General features: G+C 38.7%; 2 protein-coding genes across 8 annotated transcripts in view; one reads left to right on the forward strand and one right to left on the reverse strand.

The window, feature by feature from the left end:
• The window catches only part of LOC138935644 (scale keratin-like), a 67,040-nt gene extending 53,236 nt beyond the window's left edge, over window positions 1-13,804 (reverse strand). Inside the window, exon 1 of one of the 4 annotated variants that reach the window (XM_070300375.1) lies at window positions 13,713-13,804. The gene's annotated coding sequence lies outside the window, so the exon portion shown is untranslated. Of the gene's footprint in view, window positions 1-6,858; window positions 6,947-13,712 lie in introns of those variants that run through there. The other 3 variants (XM_070300372.1, XM_070300371.1, XM_070300374.1) reach the window with 3 other exon arrangements.
• Window positions 7,120-27,816, forward strand: part of Fas2 (fasciclin 2) — a 92,008-nt gene continuing 71,311 nt past the window's right edge. For all 4 annotated transcript variants that reach the window (XM_070300363.1, XM_070300365.1, XM_070300364.1 and 1 more), the window contains exon 1: window positions 7,120-7,429. In XM_070300363.1, the coding sequence (XP_070156464.1) occupies window positions 7,375-7,429 (55 nt within the window). In that variant the 5' untranslated portion in view covers window positions 7,120-7,374. The remainder of the gene's footprint in view (window positions 7,430-27,816) is intronic.

Consider the following 27,816-nt stretch of genomic DNA (forward strand, 5'->3'; position numbering starts at 1 on the left):
TTGAAAGTTTCCCCCTTGGAAAAATATCACCTTCTTACTCGGGGGACCAAATAAATGTAACTCCGTTACCGCGAGAAGCCTGTCGCGCGTCGGCCTTTCCTCGGAGACTCGGGCTCGATGCCTCTTCCTTACTCTTGGAAACTCGTGGTAAAGATTGCACCTCAACCCTTAGCCTTCGCCTATATAACGAAATCGGAACCGACTTTTGAAATTCCAACAACAATAGGAAAATTCCACATGTATGCGCGACTCGGTATCAATAATTTGCAAAGTTAATATTATAATAAAATCAAAAGAAATATATTTCGCGATTAATACATTTGTAGACTTTGACATAACGATCGCTTCCTCCGAGATATTATTGTATTGAATGTACCACAATCGAGATTTTTTCAACTTTGAAAGATTACATCGTAAAATTCAATCGACGAAGCAATAGAACTTTATCGTATAACCGCCGATGTAATTTATTTTCCAGTTTATGGTAGCAAGCGAGAAAACGACGTTAGTAATAACGCATGTGTATGTAAGTTTTTATGATCGCAGTGAAAGTACTCAATATTTCGCAAATTACAAATTGATTACAAGTTGTTTGACCAATTACATACACACACAATCGAGGGAAATATTGTTCTCATCTCATGTCGTCAGCAGATTAAATATATTTCTCAAAGCGAAACTTTTGGTATTTAAGAAAATAAAAAAATTAATCATAAAACATATAAAATGTTGAAAAATATTGTTAAATAATAACTCTTATTAGTATCTGGCAACTATGAATCGATAAAACGTTTTTATGACTAAAATTGTGGCAGGAACGCGCGGTATCCGATATTAATCTTTGACGATTGAACGCTAATCACGCTTATTTCGCGGTAAACATGCCGACATCAAACGGACCCCTTTCGAAACGCGCATCCTCTCTCTCTCTCTCTCTTTATTTCCAGCCCGCGTTCTCCTCTCCTGTATTTACCTCCGCTGCGTTAACGAGATTCGCGTACTTCGCCCCAGCCTCCAGGCACTTTTCATATGCCTGTGCGCGGTCCATCCGCGCGGCATCAAAAAACATCAACCCGTACTCGGTTTTCGTTGTTTCTTTCCGAGCAATCGAGCGGGGCCGGCCTTCCATCCAGGCCGTGTCGAGGACGAGGACGTTGCCGGGGTGTCGTCTTCCGGGCTGTTGCCTTGGAACGATACGGTATTCGAGGCGCGCGATGACGGCGCAACCTCCTTCTTCCCGGCGCGCTGCATCGGATCGTCTCTCCCTCTTTGCCTCCCTCTCGCTCTCGCTTCTCTCGCAAACCGAGTATCCCGTTTTATCCGCCCCCACGCTCGTTTTATCTGTCCCGCTTCTACTCGCGGATGAGCGGCGACGACAGACGCCGTTCCTCCTTGTCGGTGGAACGAGGCGAAACCCCTTTCGAGCGACGGCGCCCGCCTGGCTGCCTGCCTTTTAGGCGCCGGCGAACCTGCTCCCACACAATTGTATGCATACACACACGCGCGCACACGGTACTCGATGAAGAAACGAGAAGGGGAGGTACAAGTGGAAATAGCGAAAGCGAGAAGAGGGAGAAAAGAGGGAGGGGGCGAATGCGGACGAAGAAGATCGGTTTCATCGCTGATTTTCTAGCTCGACGCGATCTTTCCTCCCTCTCCTTTTCGCTCTCTTGTCTCCGGCCATAATCTCCCTTCGTCCTATCAATGATCCACCAAATTACAGTCGGTACGGTATAGCGTACCTCGGATGCAGAGCGCGCACCTGTTGGCAGTTTAATCGCGTAAGCGGTTCAGGGAGGGATGCGATTGATCGACGCGAAATTGCCGCGGCGATTACAAGGGCTTATTTGTATTTGTTCGGGAACGATTAATCGTCGTTAATGCAAACTATTCGCGAATCGAGTCAGATCGGAAAATGAAAATGAACAAAAGAAAGAGACAGAGGCTTTCTCTCGGACATCACATTCACGAGAAAATATAAAATTGCAACGTGAGAGACGCGCGTTAAACGAGACGTCGTTCGCAACGCGAAGATGTAAGAGCATCTCGTCTCATTTCCGGCAGAATCCAAATTTTCCACGGGGATAAAATCGCTTACAGCTGTGTCCCTTTGCCCCACCCCCTCCCCCCACTCTCCTTTCCCTTCGCGAAAGGTACTATTTCATCTACTTTCTTTCCAGTTGCCTCCCTGAAGATTGATACCAGGAATGATTCATTGCGACCATTCGTTTCGCCTTACGTTCCTTCGTATTCCTACTTTTTTCCCTCCTTTCTTCAACCAAAGTTTTTCCTCTTTACGCGGGAAAACTTTGTTCGTACGTCGCTAATTGTATGTAAATACAATCACGTACAAAACACAGATGAGCACTACCCTAACTATGTTTAATATGTGTTACGTTATCGATTTGACGTAGGAGAAGAGAGATATATTTCTTATAGAATTTTCACAAAGATATTCGAAGAAGGAAAGGAGCGGGAGTCTCAGAAATACTGATTTAGAATAGAACAGGATATGATTTCACGAATCAGATTTCTGAATTTAACCATTTCGGACTTTCAATTCAAAAACTGGCAGCTTCATTTCCTCGAACATCTTTGAATATCTACTGAGATTCGGGAATCTAATTCATAGGTAGTCCTCTTTCCCTAGGAAAATCTTGCCTTTTCTCAGCTTCTTTTATAAATGTGCCTCGTAAAATCCGTACTATTACTTTATATCGACGTGTAAAGAATCGATTGCGTATTATATATAATTAAAATCGGAGAAGCGTAATTTCTTAAACATATTTCAACCTGCCAATAGAGATCGATGATTCGATGAAAACTATGAAATATTTTCGTTTATTTACCGCGAAGAGTCCGTCGATTTTCTGACGAAAGATGGTGGAATAAATATTTAATTTAATAGCAATCTCACGCGCGAGCTCTTAAAGACGAGGAAGGGCACATCATTCGTCCCTCATAAATTTATGTCTCGCATCTCTCACCCTTCCTTCCCGCCGTTTATCCCTCTTGCGAGCTTTCGACACTGTTTTCTTTTATGCATCTAGAAAGATTCAAGTGTTTAATAGTCGATTTTAGACGAAAAAAACAAATATTTTTTGAGATATTATTTGACCTGACATCTACTCTTTTGATTTGTTTGCACTTTCCTATTCATTGTTTATAATTCGACGATCTGGCGATGAGCGTTTATTAATCTTTGTCAATATAATGCGCGACAGAAAGATTAAGCGAGACAATTAGAGAACAATGAAAACGCAGACGGATAATTTTACGAATTGATCTTTTAGAAAACACCAAAATTTATATTAAATAATTTCTTTGCAAATTTGTGTTCTATAAATTCTATTGTAAATCTAAATGTATATATACAAAAAAGTGAAATTACCATCGTCGATATATAATTTCCTTTTTCTTTTCACAATTTTTTTTCCATTATTTCGCTAGTTTCTAGTGAATTGAAAAATGTATCACAATATGCAAATATTTTTTAAATGCTCTGATTTTGTACACAGAATTTAATATTTATATTAAAAAAATATTGTATTCGCTCAAATTTATATTTATATTTTAAAATATTGGAAAAGAAGAATACTGTACTTTTGACGAATAAAGCTGCAGAAATTACTACAAAAATTAAATCATTATATTATTACCTTTAGTTTTATTACTAAAATAGAAATGGTTCGTTGGCGTAAAAAAGATATCTATCGTTATGAAAAGCGCCGAGCACTTGAATGAAACGAGATTTACTTTCGGGGCGCTTCCTAAACCGTCGGAAAACCACTGAATGGCGTGACGGCTTCTCTAAGGGCAACTTTAAGACGATAAAACCTTAGCGCCGTGTTTAAGCAGACGCCGCGCGCGATAATCACAATCTATCATCTTAGCAGACGCGTCTTGTTTTACTTCGAATGGATTAGTGGCATTAAAAATGGAACGTGTCATTATTTCGCTAGTGAATCGTAAACATAATGCCAAGGGTGCAAATTTCCAAATAATCAGCTGACAGCGATTCAATCAATTTCGCACGATTTTTGACGTATCGAATGTCATCATCCGAGCCACGTGTATATATTTGACGAAGCTCTTTTTCTTTTTTCCAAAAATCTAATAAAAATGACTTGCTCAATTTTCGACTTAAACGCCCATCAATCGTCCCTTAACAAGCACGGGCCTCTTTATTGCCAGGCGATCGATCAATACGCGGACGTTACGAAGAACAGAACGAACGTCATCACTCGACTTCACGCGACGGAAGAAAAAAGACGTAAGAGCATCCCTTGTGCGGGATTGTAGCCTTCGGTGTAAACAGACCGCTGACAAATGATAAACAAGCGAAGCGTCGACTGTCTGCATCTCTTGCTCTTCCTTCGTCTCTCGGATCATCGTCATAAGACGCGTTTTCTCGCGTCACGAAATACGCCGAGGGTCCAGAACCGTATACCACGCGAGGATCGGCAGGTTTATTTGGAAAAGGACCGACCCTCTTGAGAGAAAAGACGACGTTGAAGCCGTAACCGGTGATGGGGTTTTGTATACTTGTCGAAATAAATAAATAGGGAAGGGACACTCGAGGCTGCATCGGAGCAGCGTCACTTTGAAATTGTGACGTCGCGTGTGCCGGAACAAAGTAATTGAAAGATAATTGCTTCGCGTCGATTGGTTTGCCACAATGATATTAATAAATTTCAATAACGTAATAATAATAGAAATAATGAGAAAATAATATGTTGCGGTTTTTAAACTTATCATTATAAATTGTCAATTTGATCGTTCTCGGAAAATACAATATATAATATTTTAGCAGATCTTTATCTTCTTTACAAATATTTTAATTTGAAAAATTTTTTACTCCTCTCTCCTCTGAAGGAAACTTGTCCATTCTTCTACGTGACATGACGACTTTGATTTTCCAATTCTATATATTTCCATACATCATACATGTTCCTATGTAAACCGCGTTATATTTGCGCGCAATAAGCTTTCGTGTAATCGTGTACATGTGAGAGAGACGTAATTACGGATCTTAACACCGTCGTAATATTTGCAGGAATGTATTCTGCGTAAATACAAGATGTGTTATCGATCTTTGAAATTTTAGACAATTATGATTATCGCGAATAAGAAAAACCGACGTATCGTAAACTTTGTGGCAACAAAGGAATTCGTCAAGCGATGACGTGATACAATAATAATGAAAAATAACGTAAATTTGCATACCTCCGCCACGAATTCCGGAAATTAATTGAGCCACAATATGAGCCATAAATTTGCGTAACGTTTAAAAATTATCCGAGAAAAAAATAGTATAATACAGTCGGATGTAAAAATATCTATAATTAGTTATAAAAAGATCTGATAACATATATTATATATTACAATACCAATATAAAATTACATATGTTATCAAATCTTTTCATAACTGATTATGAATATTTACATCTCATCATATTGTACCATTTTTCCTCGGATAATCATAAGAAATTTAATCGTCATTTAATTCTATTAGACAATAGAATATGCGATAGCGTAATATGTATATAATAATGAATATTATTTAATCAGCTCGGCGTAAATAACATGGAAAAAGGTTGATAAACTAAATAGCTGTGATTGACATCCAACTCGATGTAAAATAAATTGAAAAACATTAGGAAGAAGATAAAAACGGAGAATTATATATATATATATATCATTTATAATTTTTTTTGCAATTTACTTTGCTGGTTTGAAATAAAATGCCAACGACAGTTGTTTAAGCTAAAGTCTATCAATCTTATTTCATGTTACCCCGCCGTGGCGAGCTGATTAGTATTCATTTTTTATCACTAGAGCATATTGCATCGATACCCAACTATACGTATATAAGCCGTTGTCATAAATCGCGGATTTTTGCATATGCCTGCGGGCAGAGTATAGAGCGAAACAAATTCCGAAAACAAGATTGCTGTATATATATCCTATGAACAAAAATCCCTCGCTGTCGGGAGATTTATATTCGTTTGGGAAAGTGTGTTATACCCGTGTTTACGAGCGTACGATGCAGCGACGTAGGAGAGAAAACAAATGGTCGATCGAGAAAGAGTCGATATATATATATATATATATATATATATATGGAAGGTAACGCGCCAATATCGGGCCCCTACGTGTAAAAGAATCTAAACTAACGCACATATAGTTTAATTTAAGTTGTAAACAACATACGTGTTTATGTACGCCTCTGAAATTCTCAATCGAAATCAAACAATATAACAGAAGGAAGTAACCTTCTCGCTTTAACACTTTACTGTTGTATAGTGTGTGAATATATTATACGTAGAGCTTTAAGAATGTACGTAATAACTCACAATTAAACTCGATATTAACTTCAATCGATTCAACTCTCGTATTCGAGGACAGAAATTTTATTTGTAATAAAATAATTTCGATGACGTGATACATTTCTTTCGACTCTTAACTCTTGAGAGAATTTTTCTTTTAATACGACAAAGTTTTGATTTGTCGATTGGGAAGGGGCCTCGGGGTTTAAGATAGTATCGAGAAAAAAAAGTCAACTTACGTCTCGGGGAAGGATATCGTATAAAAATACACGTAAACGTAAATATAAATCACAATTAAACTCGAAATTAATTCCAACCGATTAATCGTATCTGCGACACAGAATACGTTTGACGAGATAAATTTCTTTCGGTTGGCAACCTTGGAAAAATTTTCGGCCGAAATTTTGTTTTTCGATCCGACCAAGTTTACGTTTCAAGTGCTGGAGATCGTGTTACAAATACAATTTGTCGATTGGAAAGACTTGGCGGGTCTAAAAGACAGTATCGAGAAAATATCAAGTCAACTTACATCGTGGAAGGATATTACCAGGAAGGATGTAGCGAGAGAAGGTGCGAATTTCTAGCAGAATGAGACAGATTTTTCCGCGGAAGGTCGTATGTGCGTGCTCGCGAATCGGCCGACATTTTTCCCCTACTCCGCCACGCGTCGTACCTGCGTGCCGGACGGGGACCGTGACGTCGGCGGAGAGGGGCGAAGATAGCCGAGCGCGGCCGAAGGCCATGCCGAGCGCGCGTACGTGACTCTCCCCGCCACAGTCACAGTTCGAGATCGGCCAGCGCGACGACGCGACGTGCGACGTACGGTACGCGTTATCATAGTCGATCCGCAAAGTACGTAAGAATGCGTAATCCCGTTTAACGGTTTTCTCCATCGATCCCGATCTGCGTCGATCGCGTGTGGTGTCAGTGAAGCGCGGCGAAAGAGGAGAGGAAGAAAAACGAACGGTGTGAACGGTGAAGAACGAAAGACTCGTTTCTCCCGAGGAGAGTGAAAATAAAGAAGAGGCACCGAACACACGTCACGATGGCAGACCGTCCCGCCTGCGTCGCGATCGCCGTTCTGTTGCTACAGCTAACAGGTAAGCACGTCGGGATATTCGGATCGTGCACGTCAGGATCGCGCCATTAACCCGTGGAATCCGCCATCGAAGAAATCTCGCGCACGGTTTCTCACCGTAACCGTTCCTGCGTCGTACCCCGTTCACCGTGCTTGGATGTAAAAAGTACGCGTGTGACCGTGTGCGCGTGAGGATAGAGAGGAACGGACGCGCAATCGGGCAGGCGAGTACACTCGGCGTGTGGGGTTAATCGTCTCTTATCGTTGCCGAATATTCGATACGCGGTGCGATGAGCGCGCGATTAACGGGCGCTCGCGAATTTGAATTTGTCGCCCGCGCGCGCTTTCGTTTGAATTCGACGGTTGGCCGCTGCCAACCGTCGGTCCGGCCTTTACCTGTCGCGGTATTCAGTTTCCTCGCTTTTGTTCCCGACGATACCGGTGATACGCGTCCTATCGGCGCGTCTCGGCACGATTTCCTGACGGACGATCCGCCCGTACAATCGCAACTGCATGCGCTGAAATTCATCAGCGATGAATCATTTGCGTTTAAACGTGAATCGTATCGAGAGAAGCTTGATGTCGCAGATATTCCAAGTGATCGATAATAGTTTATCTTTGAACAAATTATCGTGTTTTCGTTAAATTTATTTGTGTAATATAAAATTGAGACGGCATACTTTGAGTACATTATCGCACTCGGTATATCTTTGAAGTCATCCTCTCGTTAATAATATAAAAAAAGTCTTTAATGGATTATTTTTTTGAAACTTAATTATATCTTTTGAATCTTTCGAGTTTATGTAGAGCCAGATTTTTCGAGCAAGTAGATATTTTGTTTCTAATACCTATTCCAAAAATGTTTTTATTGCAATAATTCAAAATTATGTATAATTAAGCCGATATTTAAATATTATTTCTAAAATTAATCCTAGAACCCTTTTATACGTGATAAAAAAAAAAAAATTTTAATTATATTTTTTTCATAAAAGATTTTATTGCAACGATTAAGGATTATGTATAATTAAGCCGATTTAAATACTCTTTCAAAACTTAATCCTAGAAAACTTTTATATCGTGAAAGAATATTGAGAAATTATAAAATCTTTTCCAAGAAAGCTTTTGATGTAACGCAATTAAAGATTATATATACTTAAATCGATGTTTTGAAAATTGTTCATAAATGAATTCGAGAAAATTCTTATATCGTAAAAGAGTTGTAAGAAATTATTGATGATCATCTCAGTTATGATTTTATGATCTTACAATATCCTGAAAATGTAACAAACGTTGATTTTTTTTTTTTTTTTTAAACAAAAAAAGACTTGTCAACTTTTCACGATTTTCCTCGAGATATCTCCTGGGATATATTTTCTGTCGTACTTTTCGTTTTTGTGTACGGCGAACAACAACCTTGAAAAGTTTCCGCAGTCTCGGTTTCTTCTCGAGAACGAACTCGAGGAAGGTTCTCCTTCGTCACTGCACCTGAGCAAACGTTCGTTCCGCGCACCTGTTAAGGGCGCTCGAGATGCTCTCCGGAAGAGAGGATGCTTCGACAATAGAACGCGAGCGTAGCGCGTAACCTTCGGGAAGTCGAAGGTGCAGGGGGGGGGGGGGACTCGTGAAAAAGGGACCTGTGTATAAGTCAGAGCCGGTGGTCTATTACAGACGCCGACCACTTTTCTCGAAATTGCTCGCTCGACCTCGCTCGCTGGTACCTGACGTGGATCTCGCGCGAAATTGCTACGAAGGAGAGAGGCCGCTCTCTCCTCTCTCTCTCTCTCTCTCTCTCTCTGACCTTTTCTCCTCGAGTGTTCTCCCTTTCGTTTCGATCGTCCGTTCATGACCCGCGAAGCTCGTCTTCTCTTCTTTTTCTCTCCTTTCCGTCTCTTATCTCGTTCCTCTTTGTATTGTCGCGCGGTCCGGTTTCGTCGAATCGCCTCGAAACATCTCGTTTTCCTCTCCTTTCTTTCCTCCTCGTTGTCGGCGGAGAGCCTTACACGATACGTGCGTCGTCGGCCACAATTTATTAAACAAGCGTCGTACGAGAGAGAAAAGGGAGAAGGAGGATGCTGGAAAAGTACCGTTCGCTGATACGTTTCACTTTTCAACATTTACCTTACACGACTGTTCTCTTTCTCAGACGTGGTTCTTCCCTTTCTACAGTAGAAACTGAAAGCCCGGACTTGATCGTCGGCTCGTTTGATATACCGTTATCTACTTTTTTTTTTCCTAATATTTGAACAGTCTCTAAACCGTCATGGTAAAATGGCTGAATAGATTTTTTTAAAGGAATTTCGCGTGAAAATAATTTAATTTATTCAGCTAATAGAATGGATGTTGTGAACAATCAACGATAGAATCGCGCGTGCTATTTCTTTTTCTTTTCTTTTCTTTAAATGGAAAATTTAAACGCGACGATTTCGAATTGCACGGTCACGATAAAATCACAAGAGCCTCACAATGGACACAGATATATCTCCGTATAATGGAGTGCGACGAGATGCCGAGCGATCATCTTACCCTTTAACAATGACGCGTAAAGACTTCGACATTTCAGGATGGAAAAAAAATCGTGAGAGATGCCTGGACAGATAAAAGGGCTTCGGCGGATCTCTTTCTCCCGATTCCATCGTAAATTACGACGCCCCGTCACTCTCGATCGCGAGTCTCTCGCTTTAGACGACGGTCCATTTTTTTTTTTTTTTTCCCTCCTCGTGCTGTTTCATTGTCGCGATCTGTCCGACGAGCGTATAAATTATAGCGGTTGACGGTTGCGTATAATTGTACGGATCTTCGTTACGTCGACCGGGGCACGCTCGTCGTGAACCCCCTGGGAAATATTTGTACCGGGTACACATCGCCAAGACCTATACTTGGGGAGATTAATGTGCGTGTCTACGGAAACTTTGGTGTCATCCGTCCCTGTAGAACTTGTTCCGTCTTCTCAACAAAGCAGTACAATGATGGAAAAAGTCAGTTCATCGAATTAATCAATGAATGCGCGCGAGTAATTAGAATTTGTTGAGAAATGAATTATACAGGATGTGACAGAAAGATAAAAAAAAATTATCGGAACAAGAATTCTGAAAGATATTCTTAAAGAGATAACGATTATTTAAGAATGAAAAATGGGAATCTTATCATCAACACAAACAAAATACATCTTTAAATTTTAAAGAAGATGTTTAAGTGTCCTTCTCTTCAAAATTTATACAAGCTCTGCATGAAGGCAAAGAATCTATCATTAATATTAACGATGGGGATTCCGAAGGATTAAATTGTATTTTTTTTTTTTTTTAATTATCGTAATACATCTTTTTTAACGGATATCTGTCACACGATGCCCATTTATTATGCAGGATGCTCTTTCTGCAACGGATACACACACATAGTCAGGTTTTTCCACAGTTTACTCGCAAGTTTCAAATTTTCGACACTTGGCAACTAGGTTGCCGAGAGAGAGAGAAAGAGAGATGAGGTCATTCGTGTTTTCTTCCCCATCCTCTCTTCGTTATTTCTCTATTAGAACGCGCGGTAAACGATAAACTCGAATCGGTGGAGCACCGGAAGAAACTCGCTAGTGCATTTTCCCGCGTCGTATCCGGTCACGCGTCGAAAGAAAAAAAAAACAACGAGAAGAAAAGCGATGGGAAAACGCCGTGTCCCGTCGCGTCGGCGCCGTAATTATTCGCGTGAAGAGAGAGAGAGAGAAATATGCGTTGATTATACGGTTATTGCGCCGTTCGCGACCAGGAGAAATGTGTTCGGCGGAAACACTGGCGCCGGTTAATGAGCCGCGGCGGTTTTTTAACAGGCACGGTAAAATACGTAAAAACGAGTCCACCCGTGCTGTTGCGTTGGCAGGAGAAGAGGGAGGGATCCTTAATGCGCGCTTCCACCACCGTCAATAATTAGCGATCGTCTGAGCGAGAGGGAAAACTCTCGGAACCGTGAACGACGAGGAAACGGACCCGGCTCGGCGGAGCTTAAATACGGATCTTTTTGGCGGTAAAAGCGACCGGACACGCAACAAAGCGTCTGCTTTCGCTTATTGCTTCCGGGGACCGTCACGCGTATTTTAATTACGATCCTAGCACGCGGTAATTTGTTTTGCCTCACGGCAGATCGTTTGTAATAGTGCCGTTTGCAGCGTGTTACTAGGGTTTCGATTATTGCGATTCTTTTATTTACAGTTTTGTTGGAAAAATTGATTTCGTAAAAAAAATGAAAACATTCTAAAGAGAGAAACGCGTGTGCGCTACAATATTTCCTATATTATTTACAATTTTTATTTACAGCTTTGAGCCAAAAAGATATGCGATACGCGTTCGCGTTAATGGAAAAAAAAAAAAAATTGCATACGCTATAATTGCGTGTAACATTATAAATATCCGGGCGAAGCTTCTATTAATTACGCACCATTTGATATCGATTCGATTGAAACGAGTGTTGCTTATCATCTCGATTTCATGTATCTCACGTGGTCATCGCGTTGCAAGCATCCAGATTTCGTGCCATCGAATCGTTTGTGATGAGTTTGCGCAAATGCATGTTGCATCGTGAGTCGTAAGCAGGAAATTTTGCTCCATCACGAAGCAACTTGTTTAACTAACATAATGGAACACTTTTTTTTTCTTTTTTTTCTTTCGGTCATGCTTTCGTGGCGATAATACAAGATATTGTTTTTAGATGAGCTGGCCGTGCAAATTTATACTTTTTGTTTCATATATTATCCCATTCTCGAGAGAAGGAGAATTCACGCTGTATATAAAATATATATGTCCTTGTCGCTTCTTCCCTCCTTATTTTTATCTTTCCGTCCTTGCTTTTATCATTGGTCAGATAATTGTATATTATTTCGTTATAAGAAAAAAGAAATTAACGATTAAATATTTAGTTGTGTATCTCGTATAAGAAAAATCAAAATTAATTTTTTGGGGAATTCCCTTTTCTCTCTCTTTTCATGTATTATCTAAATATTTTCTAAATTTTATTTAATTTCCAATATTTCCTTGCATTAATTGTAAGCGTAACATTTTGTGGTTAACTCGAAAAAATCGCCAAATATGGCATTCTCAAGACGACTCAAAATTCTTTATCCCATGAAAGCGCAAATGCGTCATTAAATTGTTCTCGAGCACTCGTGATTTATCCTGTAGATTGTGAGTAGCAGCGGTTATCCTTGGCGGATCGTAATAAGTGACGCAAGGTTTAATGAGATAGTAAAACTCGGCGCCACACATTCGCCGTTGCAATTGCGTTTTTTTCCCCTCTTTTTATCGATAAGTGTCCGCTTAGAGAGAATTTTGACGTATCTCAAAATTATATAGCTTTATATACAGGCGAAACTGGCGATACTCCAAACGCATATTAAAGCAACTCGTTTCTATGAAATTATAATTAACGTTTGTTAATTATCATTAAATAAATTAACGCGAATAAAGTTTGCATAGTCTGTGTGTAGAAAGTGGTTATAAAAACGTAATGTCATATCGTAGTTATAGATGGAGAAATGTATATTTAATACATTCCGAAAATAAATTTTTAACCACCATCACAAAAGACATTTTATATTAATAAGTATTTTAATGAAATTAATTTAATTGACAAATATAAAAATAATTGTGAAAAAAAGAATTCATATATATGGTACATACGAGGGTGAGTCAAATGAAAACCTTAAAATTGCGATAAGAATAATGAACACAGTATCATTATCTTGTAAGGATGCAGTATCGTTACCAGTAACTTAAAGAATGTCCTGCAGGTTAAAAATAAAAAAAAAACCTAGTATATAAATAGAAAAATGATACAAATGTGTATCATTTTTGCTCAATAAATTAAGAAAAAGTATTGAAGATTTTTCATTTATTCTCCTGTGTGTATAAATTAAATATTTAAATGGAAAATAATTAAATACGAATAACGTTGCAATAAATCTCGGAATTAATGCAACTACAAGAATTATTCACAAACTATACACGTGTTACATCATTCTCGGAAAAAAATTCTAGATAAAGGCCTTAAAAAAATCTATTTGTTTTTCCGTTATAGTCACAAATTATCATGCGGTAAGCGCGTGATGTTCACGGGCGGAATGGCGCGATAAAGATGTTACGCATAATTGAATCGCGCGTAATTGAAATACGTGTTTTCACTGCAAACGTTTGCTGTATTCCGACCGTCTATAAATATAAGCGTGTTCCTTTTTATCGTATAACGACGCGTATATACGTCGCGTGATATCGATCGTACGTTCGATATCGTTCAAGCAAACACCATGGCGTAAGAAAATAACGTACCACCTGTTCTCGTTTGCGTAGCGAGTGCAGACTCGTTGAACTGTCGTCTGTCTATAAAGTATCGTCGAGTCTGGAAATCCGTTCCGATATCTTATCGATAACGAGGCATCGCGACAACTGCGGTATTATCGGAGATCGCTTCGGAATCAGGTATTAGTTGCACGTGACTTAGAAAATTGTTCCAAGAATAATAATGCGAATAATCTTAAATTCATATGTACATAAAAAATACAGTGACTATATATATATATATATATAATATTAATAAATAATAATCCAGCGATATAATCCATCGATTTTATATAAAAGAGTTATATAAAATATGTATCTAGAAGAGATAATTATAATTATCTGTAATTATGTAATTTGAGTAAAATAATATATCTAGAAGTAATAAGATATATAATAAAACAAAATAAATGTGTAATAATTGCTTGCTATTAATTATTAATTAAATGTAATTGTTTGCCATTGTAATTATTACTATTATATAACTGCGCAAATATGCATCGTGTATTCTATACGTCGCTTTATTGCAATCAGTAATCATAGATAATTGCAACGTACACATCGATGTTTGTCGTATTTCATCGTCACAATCATTTATTGTTTATTGCTCCCATGATTGTAAGAAGTTATCTCGCCAACTGATACGTATCTTGCTTCTCCCCCCCCCCTTTTTTTTCTTTCCTCTTTTATATATTATACATCTTACACATCGCTTATATCTTATATTACTCTGATCGCTTTACTAGTGATCTAGTAATCTGTCTGTGCATCGACTCGTGAAATTTTTCTTCCTCCTTTAAAAGAGTCCACAATTTTAACATCAATAGCGGTTGGCATAATTTAATTTTAGGAGACGGGCGTTACAAAAGATATGTTATAGCTGACACGTAGTTTTCTCGTACGCTCGTATTATGGCGCGCAAACCTCGATTTATTTCGATGACAAAACATTTGAAATTGTATCGCATTACGCAAGAACGTAATGAGCAGTAAGTGACGTTTGGAAGTCACGAATTGGAAGAGTTTCTTCAAGATTTGCATATAATGCCGGATACAAAATAAAACGGGCTAACATGTTTATGCACCTATGACGTGCTCACTATTCCAGATAAATCATTTTTATGTCGTATAACTCGATACACTAGGTATATTATCACTCGTAAGACATTTTAATTATTCGATTCTTCGACGTGAATATTACGTTGCCTTCCTATAGAGTAGCAATTGAACATATTCGCGTAATAAGACGCGTGAATGGAGATTTCGGGATGATTCTCGTTCGAGCGTCTATACAACATCGAGATGAATGAAGCGATGATTCTGCAGCATCGCGTAATCGGTATCGAGACACGAGACTTGCTAATCGATCAAAGGATTCGGTGACGTAATTAGGATTGACTAGCTAAATACTCGTCATGAATTAAGACCAGGCTTTTCGTCGAACGAGGAACAGCGTACTGAAATAACAGCCCGCTGTTATTCAAACTATCTCCTCGGTGATCTCTCTCGTATCTCGCAGCTCGTCTCTTGAAAAAGAAAAATATGCTTTTGCATCGTCAAGAACGCAGTCGTGTTTAGAAAGGTTTATAAGAATAATAGACATTGATATGATTGTACAGAGATATTTTCTTTCAGAACTGAAAATGTACGAGCACGTCGCTATCTTGAGGTATATCTTTATACAAACTTACTTAAAATTTGTCGATTAGAAGATCCGAGTTTCTCAACTTAACCGAAAATCTAAGAGAAAAGAGAGTGTTTTTAAATAATTTGACAATAATTAAATGTTATATTTAATACGAAGATAAAAAAATTATATTAATTAATGAAATATATTTGCTATATTGAAATATAATAAAAGAGATTGATATATTAATTTAAGATAGATTTTATCTAAAGTTTTTACTCGTCATATCTCTCGTGTTACACGTGACGAAATCGATATCGTGATTAATCCATAACTGGTAACTATTCAACGGTAAGTTTTACGACCGTGATTAAAGTTTCATCCAGACATGGGTAAACTTTCGTTTTTACATTGTCGTAAAATGCGCGCATAGTACGCCGTTCTCGGTGAAAATAATTCAACGAGTAACCCGCTGCCGGGTCACTTTTACGATCGGCCGTTCATAAAAGGGACAAATTACACTGCCGCGAGGCATCGGCGTCGCGTCGCGTCGCGTCGCGTTCCGTTTCGTTCCCGCCGCGACTCTTCCCGTTTTGCGGAATTATAAAAGTCTCGGTCACGTTGTTTCCGGTTTTTTTTTTTTTTTTAATCGTGGAAATGGAGTTTAATTAAAGCATCCCCGACCGCCCAGATGACGAACCTCGTTCCGGCGGGCGCTTATTAAAAGAAAACGAACGAGTCTCGGAGAAGAGAGCTCTTCTCGAGCGAACGCTTCGCGAATTAGCGACGTTTCTCGTAATTCGTCGATTTGTCCCCGTGTGCGTGTACCTTCGTCGAGCGATTCTTCTTCTTCCGCTCGGAGAAAGCGTTAATTACCGACGCGCATGGATTTATAGTTTGGGAAACGAAGTTTATCGAATTAATTTTATATTTCCGAAACGTATAAAATTATTCGTTTATTCCGCTATATTTTTCTATCATCCATTGTTCGTCAATTGAAATTATCAAAAAGAAATAGATAAAACAACACTAATATACATCTCGCAAAAAGGAACTACAAACCTGTGCGAAATCATATTTTGGATTTACGCGAGTTAGAAATTACTACACGCAGTTCTCGATAATTATTCCAAAATTGTATTTCGTAACGGATTTTGGGTTTGACTGCGCACAATCGGAATTAATAGTTCCGGCGTGTACGGTGTTTCCAAATTACCTCGGGAATTCCCAAACTAATAACCGTCTCTTGCTTCGGCGCAATCGGATTCGAAAAAGCTCGTCAAAGCGACGGAATCAGAATGGAACAAAGCCGATTCAACCATATCACTTCCATTTACTAAATGTTGCTAAAACTGTGTAATCCGTGCGAAACTTTTCTTCAATTAAACGGCTTCATTAATCGTAATGATACGATATCGTCGAGCTCCTCTATAGTTTTGAATCGCTTCAATAGTCTTTTTTTATAGACTGTTCAAAATAGTCTGATGTTGTAGGCAGCTAATTAATTTTTTTTTTTTTTTTGTAAATTGCTTTTTTCGCTCAAAACTATATAATTTATTTACTTCACAAACGTTATTCGCATTATTTTCAGTTATCACTATTTGTATTATTTTTAAATTATTACGTACAATCAAGGTAAAATTTTAAAAATTATGAAAAGAAAAACTGAGATGTACCGCATCCCTTTAAAATTTAATTCGCGAAAATTTATCTCCATCAATTTCTTCAAAGTTATTAATAATTTCGATCAAAGAGTTCGTAGACGGAAGTCTAAAAAAAAGTTTGAGTAGTCTTCCGGGACACTCTTTACAGTGAACTACTTCACCGTATGACGCGTACACTGGATCCTACTAGAAATACGTGGAAAGGAAAAGGGGGAAGGGAATGTGTCGGTGCGATATTTTCGTTGGCGACAAGGGGTAAAGCCAAGGAGGAAGGGGAAGAAGAGAAGGGTAAAAAGAAGCGGATCCCGTGCCTTGGCCGTTTTTTGTGTAAACCTGTTTTGATGTTCTGCCTGCAACCTGCTTCGCGCACCTGTGCGCGGACAAAGAAGACCCCTCTTCAACGTCTCGATGGACCACCTCGTGCTTCCCCTTTGAAGCATCGTCGTGTGCCTGACTACCGTCACATCGGGTGTCTCGCAAATTACATACTAATCTTATATACGAGCGAAAATTGTTTAAAAATTTTATCAGAAATACAGATAGTAGTCGGATCTCTCTTTTCGTTACAGGTTGCCGACAAAAGTTGTGATTACATTACAAAGTTTGAAATGCTCGCATCAACGAATGTAAACCACTTTGGAAACTCTAGGAAAATTTGAGGCATTAGTAGGAATTAGCAATATTACCGAAATGAGGATTAATGCGTAAATATTTTAGAAACAGAGAGAGAGAGAGAGAGAGAGAGAGAAATATTAAGGAATTATTCCTTCACATATATTTTGTAGAAAAAATTTCTTGAAATTATCTACAAATATATTATATATAGAATTTTTTTTCCTTATACATTGCTCTGTGCAATAGATTATCACTCGATATATTATCGTAATAACAGAAGTAAAATTAATGTACTAATTCTTCGTCGACGTTTATCTCCTCGATTCGATCCGCTTCGTAAAACCGGGCTCGTGCAACTCTGGATTCATGAATTTTTAAAAACCGTAGAATCCATAGACCACGTTCTTCGGCTCGAATCACACCCATCGACGAGGAAGTCTTACCTTCCTTGCGACAATAAACGGTTTTACAGTTACTCTACGGAAATCGGAATTTAGTACTAGCAGCTACGGCTTTTAGTTGTCTCGGTAGTTGTGTTCTTTTTTCTATTCTTTTCTTTTCTTTTTTTTTTCTTTTCTTTTTTTTTTCCAAAAGACTCGGTTGCAGCTTTCCGGCTAGCGCTTCCCTTTGGCCATTCTTTCTCTTTTCTATCTCCAAGAAATTACGTGACGACCATCACGGAACGAAGAGCTCTAGTCTTTGTGCCGGGCTATCCACCTTGCTATCCGATCTTAATGGGAGTTAAGGTCCGTCATTAAAGCGGTAGGTCGGCCGTGACTCCCTATACCCGCTCGGCCGCGCTTCCGTTAGGTTCGTTTTCGCGTGAACTAGATTAGAACGAGCCGGGCCCCTGGCATCCCGGGATAACGATCCGTGGGAATTGGACTAGCGGGTTAAGCCGGTGAGGTTGCGATAACGATGACGACGTCGACGAACGTCGACGAGGTCGGCAACGGCGTTGCTCGGGTTTCGGGCCGTCTTATTCCATCCGTCGGTCGTTAAACCCGCTTATTGTCGCGTGAAATATAGGTACGTCGTCGTTGGGTTAAGTTATGCCGACTCACGTGTCACCTGACGCAACCATGTGAATGCGTCTCTTCGTGTATCGAGTTTAGTCTGACAATGAGATCATCTTCTCGTTTCTGGATATACGAGGATATATATTATGACTTTGCGAGAATCAGTCGGTATCTTTCTATATTCTTAACCGTCCCCTATGTATTGTTTAATATTTATTTTTTTAACAGGAAAGGGAAAGGGGAGGGAGAATTATATTAAATGCCCTTAAACAAACATTTAAAATACATTGTAGACATATCGCAATTTTTCTTTTCGCTTAAAGAATGAGTAATTTATTTATAAGATATATTTGTTTTAAACGATGAAAAAGATTACGGATTATTTTAATTGAAAATTTATTTTCGACGAAGCAGTTTTCTCTAATTTGCGCTGACGAAAAATTTTCTTTTTCGAATTATTTATACGCGTTTTAAAATTGAGATAGTAGATGGTAGCTTTTATGTAATAACGAGAAGCGTTTGTTGTGGATTTTGCAAACACCCCGTATAGCTGGGCAGCCATATGACGTTCAGACGGAAAGAAGTCCCGTCAACCGTCACGTTTTTACAAATATTTCAATCGATGCATCGGTACTGCTGGCTCGACGGAAAGTCACATTTATTTTCCAATTTCCCGTTACATATCACGGTTTGTCTATAAATCACCGCTTTTTATCATTGTTCCCAAGTTGCAATAATACAAAATATCTCGCCTTGTCATGCAACATTACAATTGATAAATAGTTGTACTGAGATCGCAATCGCTATTTTTATACTCTGATCTTGAAACTGGAATCTTCCGTACATAATATATATATATATATATGTTTCTCTCTAATGCTATAATAGCCGGAAGCGATGATGGGAGTCGTAAGAAACGTATAATTCGTGAAATGAGAAACGTCGACGACAAGATGTAGGCGTCGTGTTTCAATTCAACAGCGCGTTAGATATAAACGTCGCCGTCATAATCATTCGTCTCATTTAAACTTTCTCTCCTCTCCTCCTTCTCACTTTGTACGCCTGATTATCGGCGTCATTTGCATCCGTATACGCGACAGTGTCGCGGTTAAACGGGCGTTCTTTACGAGCGGACGAGCGTCGTTTATTCAAAATCCTCGGCACTACGCTATCGTTATTTAAGAGCAATTATCGGGAAAGTGTCTGGTCCACAGAAACCAAACGATTAATCAGCCTTGAATCTCGCTGATTACTCGCGCGCGTGCGGGACATTCCCGCAACTATCACACATACATGACCGTTTGCTGCTGCACATTGCAATTCCGCGTTAATAACTCTTCCGCTTTTCTGCGACATAGCGCAACGGCCGCAATTAACGTTTCATTTTTTCCCCTCGTGCTTCGAAGAGCGTAAAATCGATCCGCAACACAATCCAGGTCTCTGGTCGTCGCAATTGCAGTAAGCTATGGTAGTCGAATACATATATCGTACATGCAAAAATATAGACGTGTGTCGTTGATTATCTCGGTTAAGTCCGCGTGTATCTTTAAAGGAAATACGCGTGTGGGTTTTTCTTTCTTTTCTTTTCTTTTTCTTTTTTTTTCGAAAACCAGATGGAGCGCATCGAACGAATACGTCGGAGAGGATCCATGACGTCCAATAAATATTTATCTCCCACCGCGGGCTTTATTAGCGGCAAATATTTGGTCGTGTTTACGGCGCCGGGAGCGAGACAAACAGAGAATATACCGGAGAATCCGGGCAGAGTAAAAGGGGAACGCGAATTTCTCTCTCTGTGTGCCGCCCATAAACGGACTCGACCGAGCGAATAATTTATTACTCGCTCAGCATGCGCGGCGATTTGCATAAAGCAGGGGTTTTCGCGCGCGAATCGATCCCCTATCGAGCGCGATATTCGCTCTCGCGTGTTCGGCACTTCCGCGGATGTATTACAACGCTTATGCACGCGTCCGTTGCGATAATGCATGTGTATGGTGCGTGCTTAGGTCGGAAGAGTATAAACATTCGAATCTCGATAGATCTTTTATTTCCTTGACAAGAAATAAATGACAGGATCTCGTTAGGTTGCAATTAATTAATATTGCAAGAATTGCAAGCCAAATAACTTTACCTTTCTGATGGATGTAAAGGAAACGCGATAAATGGCTCTCGTATTATTTTACGTGCGCCCGATAAAAATATGGCTATAGGTAATATGTATAATTATCCGCAAGTATGTTTATCCGTAAATGGATATTTTCTCCTTCCCCCTCCGCTCCTTCAGATAATTGTATCCGCGGCCGGCTTCAATACTGCATCCTTAAACAGCGCCGATTAAACGCGTACGCTTCGCGTCGAGGCGCGCGCGATCAATGCGATTAATAAATTAGCGCGTCGTTTCGCCGCTCGAACGAATATTGCAATTATCGGAAACGCAACGGCGTACGCGGGCGCGTCGTATTACGAGCTCGTGAAAGCGCGGGTTGTATCGCGTGCTGCGAATGATTAAAGGATTCGATTTCTCGCTCTTTCTCTTTCCCCTCTCTCATCCCATCTCTTTTGCATTCCAACGATTGACCGATCCCGACGATTCGTTCTGATTATCTTGGATCGCTTCGCGCTTGACTTTCTGAAAATTGCGAATGCGCTCGAAATGATGATGGCGATCGATCGATTGATCGTATTTGCGCAATCGGCGCTGATCGCGCGAAACTATCGTCTGGCGGACGTGGTATAAAACCGGGTATTTACCGTATTTTTAGTTAAAACCAACGCAACGCATGGGAATGCGTTTTTTTATTTCTTTTTCTGATATATATATATATACCCGGCACCATTTGAAGTATTTTGCGTTACGACAGCTATTTTATTGTCCGCCAATGAAATAAATTTTTACCCGTGACAATATTTTTCTTTTACGACTTAAGTAAATCGTGTTTTTTTTTATTTTTTTTAACAGAATGCGTTCCATATTTTGCCGCACATTTTTAGAGCAATATCGTCATATGAAATTTTTTTAAATATTATTACATATATTGCATATAGTACTGGAAATTGTATCTTTTGAATATCATTGCGATTAAAATTTATATGTATTTTTATAACAGACAAAATATTAATAATTACAATTTTTTTCTCAAATACAAGTGCATTTTCAGTCTATACAAAATATTAAACGCACATTTCATTTGTAGATAGAGTTTTTGGGAATATCCGCAATCTCTCCATTCGATTCACCGAAGCTAATTTTCAAACACATTTTTGCACACGTAATACTTGCTTTGCGGACGAAATTATACCGTTGCGCTATCGCGTCTTAATTACAAGGGATATATTTGAATAGTCCGCAGTTGTGTGGAAAGGAAGGGCAACAATCTATTTGATCTTGGGGGACAAACATTTGCTTTGGCTACGACTAGACGCTCGATAGTGATAGGAGGGCGGGAGGGAGGGAGATTTCTCCTCGTTGAAATGTGGACGACGAGGTCGGCTTATTGTAATTAATAACCGCGGAGTGTGTGCGACGACCGGGTAAAGCCAGCAGAGTCATTTCGTTTGAATGGACCGTAATTCAGCGTCGTTTCTTCTGAATAGGGCTTAATTCTGGACTTGCGCGTCACCCTGTGTCGCGCGTCTTCCGCAACGAGATTGAAGAGCGAGGCCCACATATAGGACATTAAGGGTTGATTTTGATGGATTACTGCTGTCGTACTCGTAGAATTTCAACGAATCCCCCGGGGTCGCGGATGCGTTCCCGTCGTCCGACGATTTGACAGAGAAATGCACTCGAGCACGTGCGCGCGCGCCCGCGCTCCTTTCCCCTTCTTCCCGCCCTATGTTTCCCTCGATAGTGTCGGATAAGCGAGCCAATTATCTTTTTGTAACGCTTAAAGTTGCTCTCGCTGTTAACTTGTGTTATCGCGCCGATCAAGGGGCAATTTCCTCATCCGCTTGACCGCGTAAACACTTTTTGACTTTAAATCGAGTTAAATGTGCCCAACGTGCAGCTCGCGTTAAATCGACTTTATTATCGTATCGAATAAAAAAAAAGATAAGAGCCGTTCACCTTTTTTCTTCCTTCTAAGACTCTTTTTCGAAGTATGAAATGCCACCGTTACGTTTCGATTTTACGAATCTATTTTTATATGTCGCAAAAAATGGTCCTTTTCTTTATCTACGTTCAAACAAAGGTAAATCATTGGGCAAAGTATCAACGAGAGAAAGAGACGAGGAGAGTATTATTTGAATGGGAATTAATATATTGAACAAATTTTATCGAATTGGATAAATTTCATTGATTTCTCCATTTTATGCATGAAATTTCTTTAGAATTTGAACAAAATACAGCTATCGCAAAGCTTTACTTGTGACAGTAATTGTTTCATTCGAATATCAAACGTCACTCGACATTAATTAATTACATTAGTACTAATTCTATTGTCGACGCTTTCTCTGCTTCTCTGCATAAATATATTTACAGTCATAATTTAATACGAAAAATAAAGTTCAAATGTACATAAAATCAATGTTGCACTTGGTCTTTAAAATTCGTCTTTAAAATTTTTCTTTTCGAAGATTAAATTAAATTAAGGTAAAATTTTTTAATCTTAAGACGCGCGACAGTCAATAAGTTCTCAAAGAATCGCGATATATAGACGTCGCTGCATGTCGCCGGTGTTCAGATTATGACAACACAACATGTTCCTGTTTACCATATCCATGTATATTTATGCTTTCGCGGGCTGGCGAGTAGAGAACACGTGTTTCGATCCGTAAAACTCGAAAGTTCGTCTAAGCGTCGTTTGTGCAGTGGCAAATTTTTCGGCGGACGTGAAAGGAATGGCGAAAGTTTTCTCTTTTAAGGGTGGAGCCGCTGAGCTAAGTGGCACAATCGTAAATTACACGAGAGGCGCGATAAATTTTCTTCTTCAGAAAAAAGGTATAGTAGGAGAGTTCTTTATTATTATTTTATACTAGAAAAATTAGCAAGCGATAAGAGAGATCGGTGGATAATCAAAATAATATTTCATTAAACTTGTTAATCAATTCTTAGGTTTAAAAAAAGCTGCTATAATATTATTATTTTATATTTTCTTATATTATATTTTTTATATAATTTATATTATATGCAATGTCAGACAATGAATAGATAAAAGGAAAAAAAAAAATTATTTATTGTAAGAATTTTAATTAAATCACGTAATGTTGTTCCCTTATTCTTATTAAATATCGATCAGAGTATTAGACAAAGAACCAAGTTGCGAAGCAACTACGAGAGAAACAGACGTTGAAACATATTTCTACCGGCGGGTATAATTTCGTAGAAGCACATATGACGCTCATGAAATACGAGTCTGCGCCAATTAAGTTGTTTGCCCACGCGCTAGTTCTAACTGCGTGCAAATAATTCATTAACGGATGTCGGAGTGGTATTCCTCTGTCGAGAGGAACGTTGAATGGACCGCTTGCCGGAGTCAGCAGGTGGGTGGTTTATAACATCCGTGAGAGTCAACTTTAAGCTCTTTTAAGCTATCACGTGAGTCGCTCACGTAATGCCGTGTCGCGAGTTTTGGTGCACTTACCGCCGGCTTAATTCGCCCCGCAGTATACTTACGGATACTATCGGATTTTCCAGGTAACGCCGATACCCGATCCCCGACATCCACGATGAAAGGGATGGGCGCAAATAATTGAATTTAGATTGAAGGGTTGTTTCACGACGGTGTCTCCTTCTCGACGTCGGAGTCGTCGATTAATTTGCGGGGCTTCTCTCATTGCGCGCGCTTTTGAATCCTCTCCCCTTGCGAAAGAGGGTTCTTACTTACCGTGCCTTGTTGTAAGTCTTCGACGCGTGGGAAGAAACACTATCGTATTTTGCCCTGTGCTCTCTCTTTCTCAATCGGAATGACGATTCATTAAAGAAAGCCGCGATTTGCGAATGACGACGGAAAAGCGATTTAAATGTTTTCGCAGGTCTTTGGTATTCGCGTATTATTTGACTTGGCACGATCGTTTCGTTGGTCTCGAATAAGAGAAACTCGTCGATAAATTGACAAGATTTTTTAATAATTTTATGAATGCGTTAAATTATTAATTAATCTATATAAATGTTAAACAGATGGAACAAAGCACGCGTAAAGTGTCTGATTTTGTAATTCAACGAGTACGATCTTGTTCGCATCTCGCGTTAATTTCCCTAATGATTCCCATCGTGGCACATCATCGGGGTTGGCTTTCATAAGAGGGAGGAAGTCCATGCGTTGAATATTACAGATGATGAGATGCAATAAAAATGCCGTAGTCGCGCAATGATTTTCACAATACAACAATGCCGCGAACAAACGCATTCGTACACGCGATATAAAAGTGCGCTTCGAGAGAGAAAATGACTTTCGCAATTTTCCTCGCCTTTGGAAACCGCGATAACGCGGTGTTCTTCGCGTCGCGATAGAAGTGCGAGAGACGTAACCAGTCTCGTTTATTATTTTTTTTTTTTTTTTTTTCTTCTTTTAGATTGCGGGACAACCCGTCGCAAGTATTTACGGAACCCGTGTACGTTATGAATTATTAATGTACACTCGGTTCACAATCATACATGTCGGAGGTACGTCGGACAGAATAAAGCATTTTTCATATCGCGTAAATTACGCGTCGCGACGCGGCGCATTCTCCGGATGGAAAACGTTAACAACGATGTATGTAATTACAGAACTGTTGGTTCGAAAATATTCGGGGAGAACGAGAATTCGGTTTTTCCCGTTATTTCATAGCCGCGCGAACTGAATTATTTCGAGTCTCGGTTGCTCTTTCGGAATTATCCAAACAGTATTTCTGCTACGCGAGAGAGTATTTCTCGCGCGATTGAAAATATCCATTTGTTTCTACAAATTCTTTATGAGAAGAAACGCAGACTTTGCGCTTTTCGTATACATACGTACGTTACGTAGCATTGCGCATTTGTAATAAACTTCGGAAAATTAGAAAAGCGGTCGTATTTAACAATTCCCTTATTAGAGAATCGGGAATAATTCTCACATTTGCAAATAATAAATTTTCGCAAACATTGATCGATAATGTGTTATTGGATACCGATAAACATGAAAAATGGATTTCATTTGCGTTAATCTGCGTCAGTTTACTTTTTTCGAAGTCAATATAATATGAAATTTTAATTGGATTATAGGTAATCTATAGCTACAGTAAATAAATTGGAATTGTTAATTTATGTACAATTCAATTTGCATTTATCTTTTATCTCTCATATGTTAAAGTTAATGCCGCAGAAATTGGTTATTTTTATCGTAAGTTTATGCCAACATTTTTATCACATTCTCTGTTGCTTCGAAATATTTATTAATGTAAAGATTAATTACATTATATTATCGAATAACGATGCCAACTGATCGAGAATTTTTCGTAGAAAAATTTATTTTACCGAAATAGAAAATCACGAAAAAAATTTATGGAAATGCCAACCGAATTCAACATTGTAAACTTCGCAAACAATTTAGAATAAGAGACACATATTTTTTTTATAAGAGTATTTTGATATGTTTAGGGATTGAAACAATCACTCGAAAATAACCCGATATACAAAATGATTATGTGCAAATATAAGCACTGAGATACATAAAAAAATATTCTAAATTAAAATCTTAACACTCTTAATATTCTTTATAATTATACATTTATACAATTTTTCGAAAATGATATTTTTAAGAAATTTCCCCTTCTTAAGAAATTTTATAAATTTCGAATTTTTTATATACACAAAAATTAAAAAACATTTTATACCAAATTTATTTATATATAAATAATATGACTTTTCGAAATAGCATTTTGGGAAAATAAGCTTTATCAATGTTTTGCGATATATGCAAAATTCACTCAATTCGAAGAGAGTTCTCTTGTCAGTTATAATAAGAGATGTAATAATAAAAAAGCAATATAAATTGCAGTTTATTAAATTCCCACTAATAAACTAAAATATATATTTATATAAAATTGTTCAGTTTTATTGATTCGTCTATATTGACGTTTTATCGGAGGTCACACACGGTATATTACCTCAGCAAAAATGCATTGCGATTAAAAACACTCCATCATTCTCATGCCGATCGAGCGTGTGATTTATAGAAGCATAATTGTACTTGCAAGCATCGAAGCTGAAAGCTCGCGCGTATCGCGGGCATCGCCGGTGCAAATCGAGCCGAGTCAGGGGTCGACCCATCGAAATCCCCGAAGAGCAGCCAGGCGCAATTTTGTCGTGCGATTAATGACGGTCGCAATAATGGATTGTAGGTATTATTCAGGAGATAGCAGCACGGTTTCAAGGCGAACCGGACGCACTTTTTCCGCGGGACATTATCGGGTCAGAATAAAGTCCTTTATATTTTTGTTTAAAAATACATTCTTTATATTTATATATATTATGTACAATCTTAAGATTTAAACGAAACTTGTGAAAAAGATATTATATAAATAAATATATACTTTATGGATATATATTACGTTTCTAATATAATTCCCTTAAGTTACAAACAATTAAAATTAATTGTCCGTGTCGTTTAATATCGAAGGATTTAATAATATAATAATTTAGATAGATGCCTATCTTTAAATTTATCATTGTGTGAATCGTATGACATGCAATTGTCAATCGTTATGTGAGCAAAAATAATGATACAATGTCAGTTGTTAATTTTATGACGTTAGATTTAATTTAGAAATTTCGAGAGTCATTCCTTTTTAAATGTCGCGATTTCTTTTATTATTCCCAGAACAGTATACTCCTTCGTATATAGCTAGCCCGTTTTAGGCGAGAAGTGAAAAGCGAGAAATATACAGCTGCGACGCGGTGCGTGCACTTGAGACGCACAAATGGCGTAATCGGCCCGCAACGGTGGTTGCGCGCCGGCTCGCCATAACACGACGCCTAAGCTACTTGGATTTAAAGCGAGACAAAGCGCGTGTAACTCGAGCTGAGAAATCTCGCGATTCCGATGCCTTTCTCAGTCTCTTCGCCGAGACTCGACCTACTACAGTTAGGATTGGCAATTCTATTTCTTATTCCACATCGTAATGTTTATGTGTATGTGTGTGTGTAATTATATATGTGAACCACTGGTGATGATACATGCATGATTTTCCAGTGGCTGATTAGACAAATTA

This window comes from Polyergus mexicanus, unplaced genomic scaffold, assembly GCF_030449975.1.
Source record: "Polyergus mexicanus isolate NDT 795.1 unplaced genomic scaffold, iyPolMexi1.0 SCAF_8, whole genome shotgun sequence".
In the NCBI taxonomy this organism is placed as follows: domain Eukaryota; kingdom Metazoa; phylum Arthropoda; class Insecta; order Hymenoptera; family Formicidae; genus Polyergus; species Polyergus mexicanus.